The sequence below is a fragment of the Strongylocentrotus purpuratus genome, unplaced genomic scaffold (genome assembly GCF_000002235.5).
Source record: "Strongylocentrotus purpuratus isolate Spur 01 unplaced genomic scaffold, Spur_5.0 spur5_scaffold_15, whole genome shotgun sequence".
Taxonomy (NCBI): Eukaryota; Metazoa; Echinodermata; class Echinoidea; order Camarodonta; family Strongylocentrotidae; genus Strongylocentrotus; species Strongylocentrotus purpuratus.
The window spans coordinates 12,372,559-12,388,640 of record NW_022145600.1 but is presented as its reverse complement, the minus strand read 5'-3'; the positions used below and the strand labels follow the sequence as shown (position 1 = coordinate 12,388,640).

The window sequence follows — 16,082 nt, the reverse complement described above, 5'->3', positions numbered from 1 at the left end:
ATATATCATATTTATTTGTAACACATTTATTAAATGAATATAAATTAACTAATTTGGAGAAAAATAATTCAAATAAGCAAAATAACAAACATATCCTGCACTGCCTGTATATGCTGTAGCAGACGACATCATACGTAAAATGTAAAATCTACATGTACACAGTGCACAGTGCAGAGCTCATTCTTCTTCTTCTTCATGAAAGTGCAGCTGCAGGCTACATTATTACTAATAACATTACACGTATATTGTACAATATATTGTACGGTGATGTAGCTGTAATCTTACTCTAACTTCTTAAGACTAAAAGTAAGACTTAATTCATAATTAGCCTAGATATTACTTGTTCTTCTGCAATTCTGGAACTTCAGCTCAGTGGACGTCCTTATTCAATTCAACTTTCAACTCAAGGTCCCACTCCAAAAGCCCATAGCCGCGGCAAAGGCAAAGAAATCAAGTAAGTAAGTATGAGGATTAGCATGATTAGGAATTGGGAATAAAATGATGTGAATTGTGTATGCGACTGAGTGATATTGATAGAGAATTTAGAGATATAAATATGGAAATCTAGCCTATAGGCTAGATGTAGGGTGTCTGATCGCGCACCCGATGTTGTGTGCTAAAATTCTTCCCATAGAGATTACACGCATCCCTATGCAGTCTATTTTTTTTTTTCAATTCGAGATTCAAACCTTTATCTGTTGTGATCCTGAAGGTGATAACCAATAAATGAGGTGTCATATGAAAGAGCAGGTGAATTCCAATATTTCCAAAGGGGCGTAGCCCCCGAAATTCTAAAAATATCTTGGTCAAAACAGCAATTGAAACATTGTGTCCTGGCTAACTCTGAGGTTTGTCACTTTTGAGATATGACGCCCCGATCGATAAGTAGTCGCAGTCTAATTCTATGTGCTTATTTTTTCGCTAGCCCCCAGGGATCACAACTGATAACAGTTTAAAAATACCCTTCTCGCTATTTGGTGGATCAGCTAATTAGGGGGCGTGCGCTCCGCTCAGTCCAAACCATGGTTACATCGCGTAACATCTCTGCGTACGAACGAAACCCCAAACTCAAATTCAAGTATGGGTGGCCATACACGTTATAGTCAATGGCAATATCGCGGAGACATCTCCGCGATATTGCCATTGACTATAACGTGCATTCACTTCCGGGTTTTTTGTGCGACGAACGCCAACCATACTAGTCAATGGCACATGTCGCGGAGACAGCGTAGCTCAAGCTGCAAGTCGCGGATTGGCTTAGCAGCATGCGTACGATATGCATACGCTTGCATATCGCGCGATACAGCTGTTTGGCTAAATTTAGCAAAACAACATCACTCTGCGTGGACGTCTTTATCGTCGATTTTGACCAAAATGATATGAATATACCAGCGTTTTGGAGGGGCTGTAACTTTTGATAGAAACATCGGTGAGACTTGAAATTTGAAATGTATTATTCTGATAACATTTTTTATTCAAATATCAAACAAAAATGGTGAAAAACGATCCCAAATTGAAAATTGAAAAATCGTTCAGACACCCTACTAGATGTCTAATGTATGAACTGATGAAAATGATGGTTATTGACCATGCCCATGGCCTAGCCAAAGCCAAGGGCAAGGGCAAGACAAAGTTTGCCATGAAGCGGTCTCTAAATAATAATGTCGTGCCTTGGTGATGATGTCTGATCCTGTCTGATAATGGTATGTTGTAGGTGGTGATGATTGTCTTGATCATAATTATGATGATGATGATAAAAAAAACAATGATGATCATGATGATGATAACATCAGAAATGGTGATGAGGGGGATCATAAAGAAAGTTTGTGTTTCTCTGGTTCTGATTCTGGATTTTACTCCGACAAAGCGGGATCCCGCATCGCGTCAGAGGGCTGACCTGGGGGTTGACCTGGTGGAATTATTTCTGATTGGTGTTTGTGAAAAAATCGCAGAGCCTTTTCTTAAAAATATCTATGTTTCGGGCGTCGTAATGAGGCAGGTCGTTCCAATATTTAGCAGTCCATGGGAAGAAGCTATTTGAGTAAATTGTTGAAACTAAAAAAAAACTTGTTAAAACTCAAATTGTCAAAATGGGTTCATGTCATGAAGATTAATGTCATCGTCATTCATCATTACTTAGCATCTATTTCCTCATGATGTGGGGTTCATTTTCCTTTTATAGCCCTTCTTGAAGCCTTTGGGGGAGTATTTCATAAAGACTAAGATCGACTTACATAGTTGGACTTCAACTATTGTTCATGCCGCTGGTTGTTCTCACCATTCCTGGCATCAGTCTCCCAAGGGATATAAATCGTGGTCACAAATTGACAGAATTTAACATTATTTTTATTGTTCAATATTGAAGGAAAAAACAATATATAAAGATCATAATTTCTAAGTTTTTTTCTCTCTACATCTGGTTCTAGACTTTTAAGGGCATAAATTGCCTACTGTATGTTACTATATGCGATATCTGAATATCCGGTATACGTCATAGTTGAATAAATAACATGTCTACCAACATACTAGACTGCCGACTCTATTATTATCCTGAGTTATCTATCTTAGGGCGCGTTCATGCTTGATTTTGACGGCCAGAATCAGGCATCTGTTATGCGTTTAGTTTAAAACACGATTGCGTTCATGCTCACTTTTGTAGAATCACTGAAAAAACGGCGATCACGATCGCCGATCGTAAACTCACAAAAAGATGCGTTTACAATTTGTAAACGCGTTTAAATGGGGTCAATGCACTGACCTCTAGTGGATCTACGTAGCATGCGCACACAGGTTTGCGAATCCAGCTGAAGGCCACCCAAGGAGAATTGCCTGGAGAAGTGAGCATGAACAGTGCACCGTGGAACTGCGATTACGATGAGCGTTTACGATGAGCGTTACAAATCGCTCATTCTGCCTTCAAAATCAAGCATGAACGCGCCGATACTAAGACCCTCAAACTCATCACCATCATATAAGTCCAAGTCTTAAAGGTAGGCGTTACTACTGCAGCTAGAAGGGATTAGACCACACAGCGAGCCAACGAGGTCACTGTGACAGGTGGCTATCTCATTAACTCAGCTCTCATTTAACATAAGAAAAAGAGGATCATGGGGGACCAACGGGCACCAATTTGGGAAGTTTTCTATATAGAGGGAGCAAGTAGCTACAAGTAGGACAGTGTGCCTTTAAAATGTACAATTTAGGCCCATTAAAAGTAATATTTTTTCTTCAACAATTTACTATATTTCTGTAGATTTGTGACGTCCCTTGAGAGACAAATGCAACCAGCAGTGGCATGAATGGCCTGCCATAGTTCAAGTCCAACTTAATTCGATCTTAGTCTTTGTGAAACACCTCCCTGGTCTTCATATGAAAATATCAGTATAGAACTCTGAAATCAAGATAAACAGTGGCAAGGAAAAAGAAAAACAATATATGAAAATAGTATTTAACTAAGCCTCATTATACATTGATACTTGATACATAAAGTCCCCTATCATATAAGGCTATCAAGATCATCCTTAATCATGGTTCTCATGAATTCTTTATCTGTTTCATTTCAAAGGAGTTCTTTGCCAAGATGAACACTTTACTGCTGAGGTCTGCACAGGAAAATGATACAAAGGACAAGTACCAAGAGGTAAACAAAAATCTCTGCATCTAGCATTAACTTAACAACTTTTCACTTGTGATGACATGATACAAAATATTAGATATATTATTATGGGACTAAATGTAAAAAATTCAGGCATCGTGTTAGAAATGAAAATGATATTTTATTTTGAAGGTATGGAATGAACCACCCTTTTATTTTCTATATCCTACTTCAATGCTTTCTCTTACTTTGTCAGTCACATTGCATATGGTCGTATAATTCATTAAAAAAAAAATTAAGTTAAAAATTACCGGTAAGACAAATGTAACAAAACAATATCCAATGGTTCTATCAGAGTTGTGAGACTATTTAACAGTGCAAGGAAATGAACTTGACAGTTGTATTCTTAAGTGAACAGGAGGGTGTTTCACAAAGACTAAGATCTACGTTCAGTTGGACTTAACTATGGCAGGCCATTCATGCCATTGTTTGCTCTCACCGTTTACTGGCATTGGTCTCTCAAGGGACATACAAATCATAGTCACAAATCTACAAAATTTATATATTTTGATAATTCATTATTGAAAGAAAAAATATTATCTAAAGATCATAATAGTGAGAGCAACCAGTGGCATGAATGGCCTGCCATAGTTAAGTCCAACTTAAAGTCGATCTTAGTCTTTGTGAAACACCCCCCTGGTCTTCTTCCGTAGATAAGTTGAGTTACCTTTCCATTGTATCATTTCATCCTTTACAGGCATTTCAAGAAGCAGATGTAGACTGCGTCTCTCTGTCACCCATTGGCTTTGAGTTCATTGACCTCGAGACCCTGTATGCTCATATCTCCCATCCTGAAGACCATTCTGGACTCATCTTCTCAAGCCCCAGGACCGTCCAATCGGTTGCTCTCTGTCTTGAGAGGCATGATAAGAATTATGGTAAGCAGGAATAAGGCTTTTCCCACCCGGGGGGGGGGGGGGGGGGGGGGGGGGGGGGGGGGGGGGGGGGGGGAACTCAGATTTGGTTTGGCCGGGGGTGTGCCGCTTAAGCCTCGAAACCCCTACCCATTTGAAAGGGTCATTTAGGGGGATTTTTTCTTGAAGTAAAGCCCATTTTTCACAATATCGGTGTTAGCCATTTTTTTGAAAAAAATGGACCCATGTTTAGGGATTTTTTGTGAAAAATAGACCCATTAGAGTGGCACACCCCCGTTTGTCTTAATATGTGAGTACCCCCCCCCCCCCCCCACCCCCCACCCCCTCCCAAGGCTTTCACACACTAGGAAAATGTGAGAGTTACAAATCATATTTCACCATTTTTTTGCACTGTGGGATTATTCATGTGTAAGATATTAAGTTTCTTCTCTCATTTATGTAAGACAGAAAGATCCTCTGAATTCTGAATATCCACTATGAATGGAATTGTAGATTGGGAGATGAATGGGATAATGCACCATCAACAGATAATCTAATTTTACTCTATCAGTTTTATTACAGGTGTCATAGTTTAGTGGTTAAAAGACTTGATTGGAAATGGCATAGGTCATGGGTTAGAGATTCAGCACAGCTAGCTCTAGGTGTCCTTTGGCAACACATTGATCTACATTTTCCTCTCTCCACCCAGGTGTTAAATGGGTACCTGGTAGGATGCAATGTTAGTATGGTTGACTTGGTATGTGTGTGTTTGTTACATGGTGCCTGGCCAAACACTCACTAAGGAATGGAGTGTGAGCATTATTATGTCTGGATTAGCAGTGGAATCCAATGACCGGGGTAATAATGATTACATTATAAAGTGCTTATAAACATAGTAATGATACGTAAATTTGGCTATTATTATTATCATTACACTATAGAATGGAATAGCAGATTGAGGGATGAATGGAGTAAGCTACCTGCCTTCAGTGTAGGTACATCAACAGGGGAGTAGTGAGGAAACTAGGACTACATCCCATGGGAGAAGACTCAGGCAATGCTGAAAATCTCTGTAAAATCATCTTAGAAGGTAAATTAACCCCACATGTACCACACAACGTATGGGGTTCGATTCTCTATCCCAGCACTTATGTCCTTCGGCAAGGAACTAATCTACATTTGCCTCACTCCATCCAGGTGAGGTAAAAGGGTACCTGGCAAAAACATAAGTTCCTTTAAAGCCTGTCTGCACTAGTTTGGCGAGGGGGATTAGACCTCTCTGCAAGGTGTCTGACAGGTGGTTATCTCATCAAATCAGCTCTCAATTAACATAAGATAAAGAGGATCATGGGGGACAAACAGGCAACGGTTAGGCATTGTTTGCTGTATAGAGGGTGCAAGTAGCTAGTAGTGTAGTGGGGCTTTAAGATGCATAAGCACTGTAATGGCAGGCGTGCTAAAGCCGGGGTAATAATAATGGAGCGCCAGGAGTGGCAATGTGCCAGACACAAGCGCTATATAAGACTCCACTTTTATTGTTCTTTTTATCACTAGGCTATTTATCACACATGTGATTAATTCATCATAAATGAAATTTGAAGAGGATTCAAGGAGCCTGAGTAAATAGAAAAAGAAACTGCATCAATCGGTATAGTGTGTTCCAGTCTGTATCAAGTTGATGTTGAAAAATAAATCTAGATCAAAATGAAAATATTCACAGATTGGTAAATCTTTCATAATCCACAACTACATCCTCAGCCTTTGGATACTACTTATTTATCTCCCTCTCACCGTACCCCCCCCCCCAACCCCTGCACTCTCCTTTTGCCTGTTATAATAATAATAATAATAATAATACATGAGATTTATATAGCGCCATTATCCATTTTAATTAAATACTGTTCTTATTGTAAGAATGTTCTAAAAATGATTAGGTTAAATCTCAAATTACAAGTAAATGTAACTTAGATGGTGTGAACATTTTGGATCAGGATGTGAATAGAGCTAAGTATACATTGTACTGCTATCTAATGAACTCTTAAAGATGTTATAAGTTGATAATAATTTATTCCGGGAATATCATTGTATAACATTCTTCATTTTGTAATTTTTCAGCTGTCAAGCCTGGATCTAAGCCACTACTCTATCCTTGCGGTACGATGAGAAGAGAAACAATTCCAAAGACATTGCAGAAGGAAGGTGAGCCCTGAGTGTCATAGAGTGTATTAACCCCATGCCTACTAGAACATGTTTCCTGTGTTTAATCTACGGGCAATGTGACAATTCAGTAGTCAGTGGGCTAAGATATCTGGACCCTCATGTGGGACCGAATTCCTTTTGCTACTTGGTGTAGGCCCTTTCTAATGTACAATTATAAACTGATCCAAATTGATCATACATTTATTTTAATTTCATACTCTGCGCTACAGAGATAGAAGGGGGAAAAGGAAGTTATCTTTTATTTTAGGGAAAATGATGTTAATTTCTTTTAATTACTAACATAAAATATAACATCATTTCAGAACACCACCCCAGATTTGTATGTTCATGATAAATTTATGAAATTGCAATCAATTCATATAAATTGCAACTATTAATAAGACAGTAGTTAGATTAATTTTTTTAAACAACATTTGAAAAGATGCGGGACAAAATTACAGATTAATGATCTGTAACAAAAAAAATCAAACATCAGAGAATTTGAACAAATATAATTTCTTCAGGTAATAATGTAATGTCTTTATATTGTGTTCCCTATAAAAAAGAAATGTTTGGTAAAACTAAAGGATCAAATGTCTTTATTTTTCAAGTAACAAAATTGAAAAGGGATGGGAAGAAAGATATTGTTAGCTTCATTTTCATAGTCCTGCAGCCTCAAGTCTATATTTTGCATGATAGAAATGTCGCCCTCTAAAGGAATTTATCTGTTACTTTTTTGTATGTGCTGCCTGAAATCAATGTTATTGCAAATTATTGTAATAGACATGATGATCACCATTTATTGTAACATTTCCTTTGTTTGGATTGTTTTTACAATCATCTTCTTTAAGACTTAGTTATATTGCATCTCTTATTGGAATATTGAACATGCAATATTTTTTTTTTCACCGCATTTTAGCAATGTAATATTTGATCACTTGATGTAATTTAAGTTCAACAAAATTGTCAAAGCTATGTATCTTTTTCTGCATGATTTATATTTTAGAGAAATTTTATCGGACCGAACAGAATAGAATTTGTTTCACTTTACTTTTGATTGGTAATTAGTGTGGTATACCAATATTGCACTTTTAGGGTTAAATATGCAATTTTAACTTTACAGGTACATGTCATTGTTTCTTTTTCTTTCTCAGGAATTCTTTTTAAAGAAGATGTAGCCTATCAAACAGTTCCCAACCCGGATCTAGAACAAGAGCTAGCCAAATACCTGCAAGAAAAGGTAAAAGGATGTGTTAAAATGTGGAATTTCTATTTTATGGATACCGTCTAAAAAATAATTTTAAATATTTAGCTATTTAGTAAATTTGAATACTCATATTTTGTTAGTCAAATATGTATTCATATTTTTATATTTTCCCTAGATATCATTGGGGTTCTGTAAATTTTTACACAAGTACACAAGATTATCTTTAACAGAAGAATGGGGGTTGAAGCATTGCTAGTCGATGAATGGAATTGTGAACGGGTAGATTCAGGTAAAGTCAAACCTGTCTATTGAGGCCACCCAAATGAAATAGAAAAAGTGGCCACTGTAGACAGGTAGCCTTTCTAGACAGGTTCTACAACACACATTGCTCTCTTGAGGGTGACAAAATGCACGGCCACTATAATAGACAGGTGGCCTCTATAAAGAGGTGACCACTTAAGACAGGTTCAACTGAAATTGGTAAAGGAAAGGAGAGCAGATGGTTTGGGCAGACAAGTAGATTGTTTAAGTTGTTTATCATGTCAAATAACATTTTAAGTTTATTTGTCTTCAATTATGAATCTAATACAATTTAACAAATTTATAACATGTGACAAAAATAAAAGGAACAATTATAAGGAACAAGTTTATATGCATTTTAGTGAAATAGAAAAACAAGGAGACCTTAAAGCCCCACTGCACTACTTATAGCTACTTGCGCCCTCTATATAGCAAACAATGCCTTATCGATGCCTGTTGGTCCCCCATGATCCTCTTTTTCTTATGTTAATTGAGAGCCGAGTTGATGAGATAAACACCCGTCAGTGACCTAGCAGGGAGGTCTAATCCCTTCTGGCCAAACTAGTACAAACTGGCTTTAAGAAAAGCTTAGCTTATAGATAAATAATACTCATAGCATGTCATTTCTTCTCCTCCTAGGGGGCACCTTTCTGCATAGTTTTCTTCAGTCCGTCTGGGGTCCAGTATTCCAAAGAGGTGTTTGACAAGTTCAAAGCAGATCTACACAGTACAAAGGTATGTGTAAACAGTTATTGCCTGGGGGGGGGGGGGGGGGGGGGGGTCATCAGAACCCCTTTATGGGAGGGGGGGGACATTAGACTTGGTGTTTTACATGAATTTGATAAATATGGAAGCCAAAAGGGCATTAGCTTTGTGTCAAATGCTATAGGATGTCACCCTTTCTGGCTCTCATCCTATAATGGTGCTATTCACATGATGCAAAGCTTGTATTCTCAACTTTTGTATCGAAACGCACTAGCTCTGCAAGCATTTGGTTAATCTTGGGTCATTTGGAGGTCAGGTGTCAGGTGTGTGAGTGACCTACCGGTACTTTTTTCTTGTAGGAAGATAACGCAAGTTAAATGTTTGCATGTATGATGTACATGTATCTTTAATTGAAATTTTTTATATGTGGGCTTACCCTCTAAACCAAGTCCTTGTTATAATTGGGCCCATCAACATATCTTTAAAAAAAAAATGTTTATATTAAATCTCCTACTTCTTTCTATTTCTCTTTCTTTCTTGATTTCTCTCTCCCTCTCTCTCTCTCTCTCTCTCCTACCTCCTCTATGTCTCTCCCTTTCATCCTCCTACCTCTATAATTCATCACTGTCTATGATGTATTTATTGCTCTTTCTCTCTAGCTCTCGCCTCTCCATCCCTCTGTCATTACATCCCCATTTTCCCACCTTAAGTATCTTTTGATTCTTGCTTTGTGAGTAAATCTGTCATTAGGCACTGTCCAGGAGAGGAGCTTCCCTCATCAATCAAACATATACCCCACATCAAAGATAGAATATATCATCTGTAAAGAGCCAGTAGGACGATACCTCTGTGTTAAAAATGAATGAGTTAATAACCTTCTGGCTCTCTGGAGAAAATATCTTTAAGTAAAAATCAGATGTTTGGTAGTTGTCATGTGATTTTAGTCCATATATTTATTTCTTTGACCACTGCGAATAACTGTATATATAATAAATTTGGTATTTCAAGTATGCCCACTTTTTTGTCCATTGGTGTTATTTTTAGACTACCTGGAGATAGTATATATCTCACATTTTATATAATGTAACCAGCATTCCAATTTTAGTGTTATTGTCAAAGCATTGATATTTCAAAATATTGTTAAACTCTCTTGTTTTAAGCTAACAGTATATGATAGCCTCAAATGTGTTGCAGACATTATTTTCCCTCTCTCAGCTTTTTAGTCAGACGCCCTCAGTTGTCAATATAAAGCTCCATGTTAGGTACCACATCACTCTCTTTTGTTCAAAATAACACCTATATCTCATTTATTGCCATATAATTGATATTTGTGAGATGTTGATTATTCAGGTGCCCATATATTATATTTGAACTATGTATCGTATTACAACTGTATCTTTTTGGGTTTATCTATTATGCCCTGCTTTTGTAAATCCATTGCCCTGGACTATAATTGCTATTTTGTGATTTGTATGTAATCCATTTGTACCCTTGGCTATGTTGATTATGACATACATCCTGATATTATTATAAAAAAGGGAAACTAGTAATAGTACTAGTACTAGTCATCTAGTAATTCATTATAATCATTTTCCCTGTAGCTCTTGGCTATTGGTGGGACTACACGCGCCGCAATGCAGGAGCATGGGTATGTGGTAGCCGGTGTAGCAGAGAAGCCCAACCCAACAGCACTGCTTCAAGCAATACAACAATGTCAGGGAGGAACAGATGGATGAAGGATAGAAGGAAATATGGCACATCTGAGCCCTGTTTCACAAAACTTGTCATCAGCAACAAATGACAGTTTTTGTTATAAGCTAGTGAAATCCTTGCTTCTGATTGGTTATCAGCAGATTTTTCACTGATTTTTGTCATTTGTCATTGAACAAATGCTTTGTGAAACGGGTCCCTGGTGTTACCTGGACTCTGATGTCCACCTAAAAACTGAAATGCAACCTTTCAACAACAACAACAACAAAGTTATTAATTGTTTTTTTCTTCCATTTCATCATGAACTTTCAAATTCTTTTATTTTATATTTTATATATATATTTATGCTTCCACTCAGTCTAACTGTGTATTCTATCAAGTTTGAATCCTTCTATATGATTTATATATTTGTTTTTTCATACAGGAAGATAGAAAATAAAAATTGTCTATATCGTCTTAAAATATTTTAATTATACATCCTAGGTTTGTGATTATACTAATGAGGGTACAGTCTAGCTTCAGCTTTTAGATGTAAGATTTTTGCAATACATGCAATACATCTTATCAAAATGATTTGTTAAACAGCTCATATATCTGCCTATATAGTATGCTCTCTATATATCCATGATAACTATTATTGTAATAAAATATTGTGTTATTTATACAGGGTATCCATATTGTTATCAATACTACTTTTTGCAACCTCTGCAATTCTTGTAACCTTGGATACCCATTTAATGCACAATCAATCGTACATACCTCCTTCCACCAATTATAACTTTGATGGCAGCCAGATTGGAGATACAAATAGATTTATGCAATTGGTAGTCAGTCAAGTTTGATATTACAGGGCCCAGGGGGGTGTTTCATAAAGCTGTGCGTAAAGTTACGAATGACTTTAAAAATGATTGGAATATGAAGAGCCAATTGGGATACCCAAAGTTTTTCCTGACATTACCGGTATAACAAAATGTGACTGTATTTCCCATAATCTCAATTAAATTGTAGCCCAAAATACACTTTGCATTAAAAAAGTTTTGTTAATAATGATAAGGTTAATCTACATCTGTGTATTTCAACTTTAGCTTATGCAATTAAAAGGATTTGAGAATCCCATTTAGCTCCTCATATTCAAGTCATTCGTAAAGTCATGCATAACTTTACGAACAGCTTTATGAAACATCCCCCCCCCCCCTGGTTCGAGAGGGACAATGTGGGCAAAGCACTTTGTCCAAGTATGTAAGAACCGAGCCAGGATCGATCCAAGGACCTCTTGTATGAGATGCTAGAGCCTTCACCAATGTACCACAGTACTTATGGGGTACATTGATGATTTTAAAGTGATCGGCCCGTATTCTGAAGTCGTGTCTAACTTAGCCACGTCTAAAGTTAAACAACTGTTTAGTTAGACACGACTTAGACAGGACTTAGACGCGAGGTCGTGTCTAAGTCCTGTTTAACTAAATTTCGTATTCTGAAGTCGTGTCTAAGTCTCGTCTAACTAAACAACTGTTTAAGTCCTGTCTAAGTGGTGTTTAACTAAACAACTGTTTATGTTCTGCGCAAGTCGTGTTTAACTCTTAGTCACGACTTCTGGGCATGCCCAGTAGGCGTTAATTCTGACGAAAGACCCAATGCGCATGCGTGCGCGCACCGGATAAATAAATTAACGCGCACAGCTAGCTGTGCGCGTGCTGGTACCATGGTGATGTGATCGTGACGTAATGACTAGACTGCATGTACTTTGTGTACGTACGTACGTAGTACACGTACTGTACACTGAGATTGACAAACACTACTTATCGGTGCCTCAGTGCTCGGAAGAACCACAAAAGAAACTTCTCCAACAGAATGGTTAGTTTATTATAGATTATGGAATTTCCAAGATGTCACCAGTAGATAAGAATAGTTGATATTATCGAGAAAAAAAATTAGGCTACACGAGAAAAAATCCTGCAAAACGTATTTGAAATTTTGGAGAATGCACGTACCATCGTTCTCCCCCGCAAGTTCGGGGTCAGCAAGTACAGTGTACCGTCGACGTTGAAAAGCAGCAGAATCGCGCCCTTAAACAGGACTTAAACAACCCCTTGCAGTTGTCTAAAGTTAAACAGGACTTAGACAGGACTTCGTGTTTAACTTTATTTAAACACGACTTCAGAATACCAAAAAAGTTAGACACGACTTCGTGTCTAAAGTTAGACGGGACTTAGACAAGACTTAGACAACTGTTTAGTTAAACAGGAGTTAGACACGACTTCAGAATACGGGCCATCATGTTTATAATGTTGAGGAGGTTTGAACTTGGATAAACTTGCTTATTTTCTTTTGGAAGGATATTCTTTGATCAGAAAAAATGACTTTTGATTCATTGACTTCAAGGTTCATTGTTCATTACCGGTAATCAAAAACACTTTGGAGTAATAACCTTTTAATTATTTGTAAATCTGAAAACTCTTGGTTGAGCATAATGACCGATGTTCCTAACAAATTTGAATGAAGCGGTATATACTGAATATAGATATATGTATATGTATTTTAATTAAACATTATTCTCTTACATAATCAAGCTTTCCCTTTCACTAATTTATAGTCTGTTTAGTGGAAAATCGTGAGTACTTCTTCTTTTAATTTTTGGGAAGAAGATAAGTTGAAGAGTTCTTCCTTGATTTACTTTTGATTCTTACAAAAGAATTTTCATATATTTTTATGCAATGACAGGAATCAAAAGAAAAAGTTTATTGGCAGATAATGCACTTCTGATAGTGAAACATAAAAAATTGAAGTACAAGCGTTTGATAGTTAGTGAGTGGTGGCTAAAGAAAAGGGGACGGGAGGGAGAGTAATGGACAGAAATTGGCGTGGAAGTTGTGAGGAAATGATGTGAATGGGAGGGGCAGAGTAATGAGAGAGAGAGAGAGAGAGAGAGAGAGAGAGAGAGAGAGAGAGAGAGAGAGAGAGAGAGAGAAGGTGGAGGGAATTAGAGAGAAAGAAGGGGGCGGGGGTGAGAGAGACAGAGAGCGAGAGAAAGTCAGAGGCGGAGAAAGACAGATGATAAAGGGGAGAGAGGAAAAAAGGTTGAAGGGTATTCCGAGGGTGAGAATGAGGGATAAATAAAGAGAGGGAGTGTATATCAAGAGGATAAGTAGGCTAAGGATGAGAAAGAGAGAGGGAAACTATAAAGAGGAGGGTATATCAAGAGAGGGAGGGGAGAGGGGGGCGGAGATTGGTAGTGAAAACTAGAAATAAAGACATGCTTATATAAAATGCTTGATTCCTGTTCATTGCAGCTCCAAGTCGACAGTTTGAAATTTTTTTCAAAAATGGAGAAGATCCTATCATAATGTTGTCAAGCCGCCGGAAGGACTTATCCACTCTAAAGAAGACTTATTTTGTATGACTAAAGACATGGAAACCTTTTGAAGTCGCCGCGTCACGTCAAGATGACATCTAACCACACACCACAGGAACATGTGATGCTTCAACATGTCTTAAAAATAGCATGAAATCGACCCGGTGTATGTGTATGTAGAGATCACAATCATGTGTTATGTTTACAGAAGAAGTATAATCGCTCACACATACAATTCATGTGCCCAAAATAGATGTTGGACAACTGTATTTTGGGATAATCAAGATGACTTTAGTTGAACACCTTTATTTCATAATCCGGCTCAATTCTTTCATTGACACCTGTGAAATCTAACGATACTTCGATATAATCACATTCGGTTTCATTTTATCACTTCAATTAGCAGAGGCGTAGCTCTTTGGAGGATTCCGCCCCTTTTTTAAACTCGAGTTTTGGATAAGCCAATGATATTGCCAAACCACTATAGCATTATGTTCTAGCTGTGTCTACATGGTTATATGAATATGAGTATTAATGGTGTTCGATAACCATACAAATAAAGAAAACGGCACAAAGAATTTAAAGATAAATGTAATTCCCTTCCAATTAAAAGAAAAGAGTTTTTCTTTCCAGTCGTTAATAAAGAAATTGCGTCGAATCTTCCTCACTTTTGGTTGCAACAATTACAAAACTAACCAGGAAGTATACCGTTACCCCGCATCGTTCGACTGTCTGTGTATACCCCTGTACCCCCTACATACTGCCGCTATACCTACTTTCATCCCTGCCATTGCACATGATTCCTCTAATTCTTCTCTTAACGTATTCCATTCATTTATTTGTTTATTTGAAGAAGAAAAATGGAGAGGGGGTTTAATATTTTGCAATACTCACTTTTTTCTCTTTTTTGGTTGTTGTTAGCTATTTTGTAGTTTCAATAATCACTTTCTATCAATCTCTTTTTCATTACTCCAAGCATGTTCATATCAACGAAATAGAGTTAACGGTCTGATGATGTAAGTCAGGCCTTAAAAGAAACGATGTTGTATTGCCCTTTGCGACCGACCCAAAAATCTTGAAATCTACGGTCGGTTTTTAAATAATAAACAAAAATTGTAACCGTTTTTAGAGAAAGAAAAAAATATTAAAGCATTTCAAAAGTGAAAAATATCAGCCCAAAGAGGGGGGAAAAAAAGAAGAAAAAAAGAAGATAAAAAAAAATTCCGACCGACTGACCCATGTTTTGGCACCTTAAGGGCAATACAACATCTTTTTTTCAAAGGCCTCATTAGGGTTATCTTGAGTAAATCGACAGCCCTAGAGGCCGACGGCCCACGAGACCAACAAAACCAGAAATACATAGGGAGATTAAAAATATCTGACATTCTGGGCTGTCGGTCTCAAGGGTCGTTGTTGTATAGGGAATCATTAAAATAATTGGTTGGCAGGCCTAAGAGACCGACATTGCCTATCTATATAGAAGGTTATCCGTCTAGTGAATTTGGCAAGAGTCGAGTCTTAAACAGATGCAGAAGATGGTTTTGTAAGCCGCGGAGCCAACTTATTTTTAGAGATGTTTTGAAACTCTTTTGTTCCCTTTTCATTTATGTCCTTCGCGGGGGTAAGGTACCAGACAATTAATATCATTATTGGACGTCCATCCATGTCAATAATTTATCATGTGACTTTATGTTGACAGGTGGACAATTTTTTTTTATGTAAAGCCACCTTATTCTCTCTATTTCCAATTTTCACAATGATCAGCCAAATCTATTTATGTGGGTAAATCTTTTACATCAACATGATGGGGTGAAAATCTATACAGGAACAATGTTCTATGGTTGTGTTAGATTGATTCCTGCATGTAAAGATAAAAGAGAGAAGTGACATCGAGCAATTGATCTGTAGGCTCAACAATTCACGGGCGTGTTTCTTCCAGCGGATGGAGGATTATGTGAAACATAGAGGGATTCTCGAGAAATCGATTATACTGATGAGTTAATACTCACTGGCGTATCCAGCAAGGGGTCAATCCGGTGTACGCCCCTCCCGCGTTCGATAGCCTATACAGTGCGTCCTTGAAAAAACGAAACCGAAAAT

At 37.4% G+C, this 16,082-nt stretch overlaps 1 protein-coding gene across 1 annotated transcript; it reads left to right on the top strand.

Annotated features, from left to right (window-relative positions):
* The first annotated feature begins 3,537 nt into the window (after positions 1-3,537).
* On the top strand, positions 3,538-10,760 carry LOC115918631 (uroporphyrinogen-III synthase-like). Its single transcript, XM_030985598.1, is given in 8 exon segments — positions 3,538-3,640; positions 4,353-4,533; positions 5,451-5,518; positions 5,521-5,599; positions 6,625-6,708; positions 7,863-7,948; positions 8,855-8,950; positions 10,522-10,760. Coding segments are annotated over 8 exon segments (789 nt in total). The 5' UTR covers positions 3,538-3,580; the 3' UTR covers positions 10,657-10,760.
* The last annotated feature ends 5,322 nt before the right edge of the window (positions 10,761-16,082 follow it).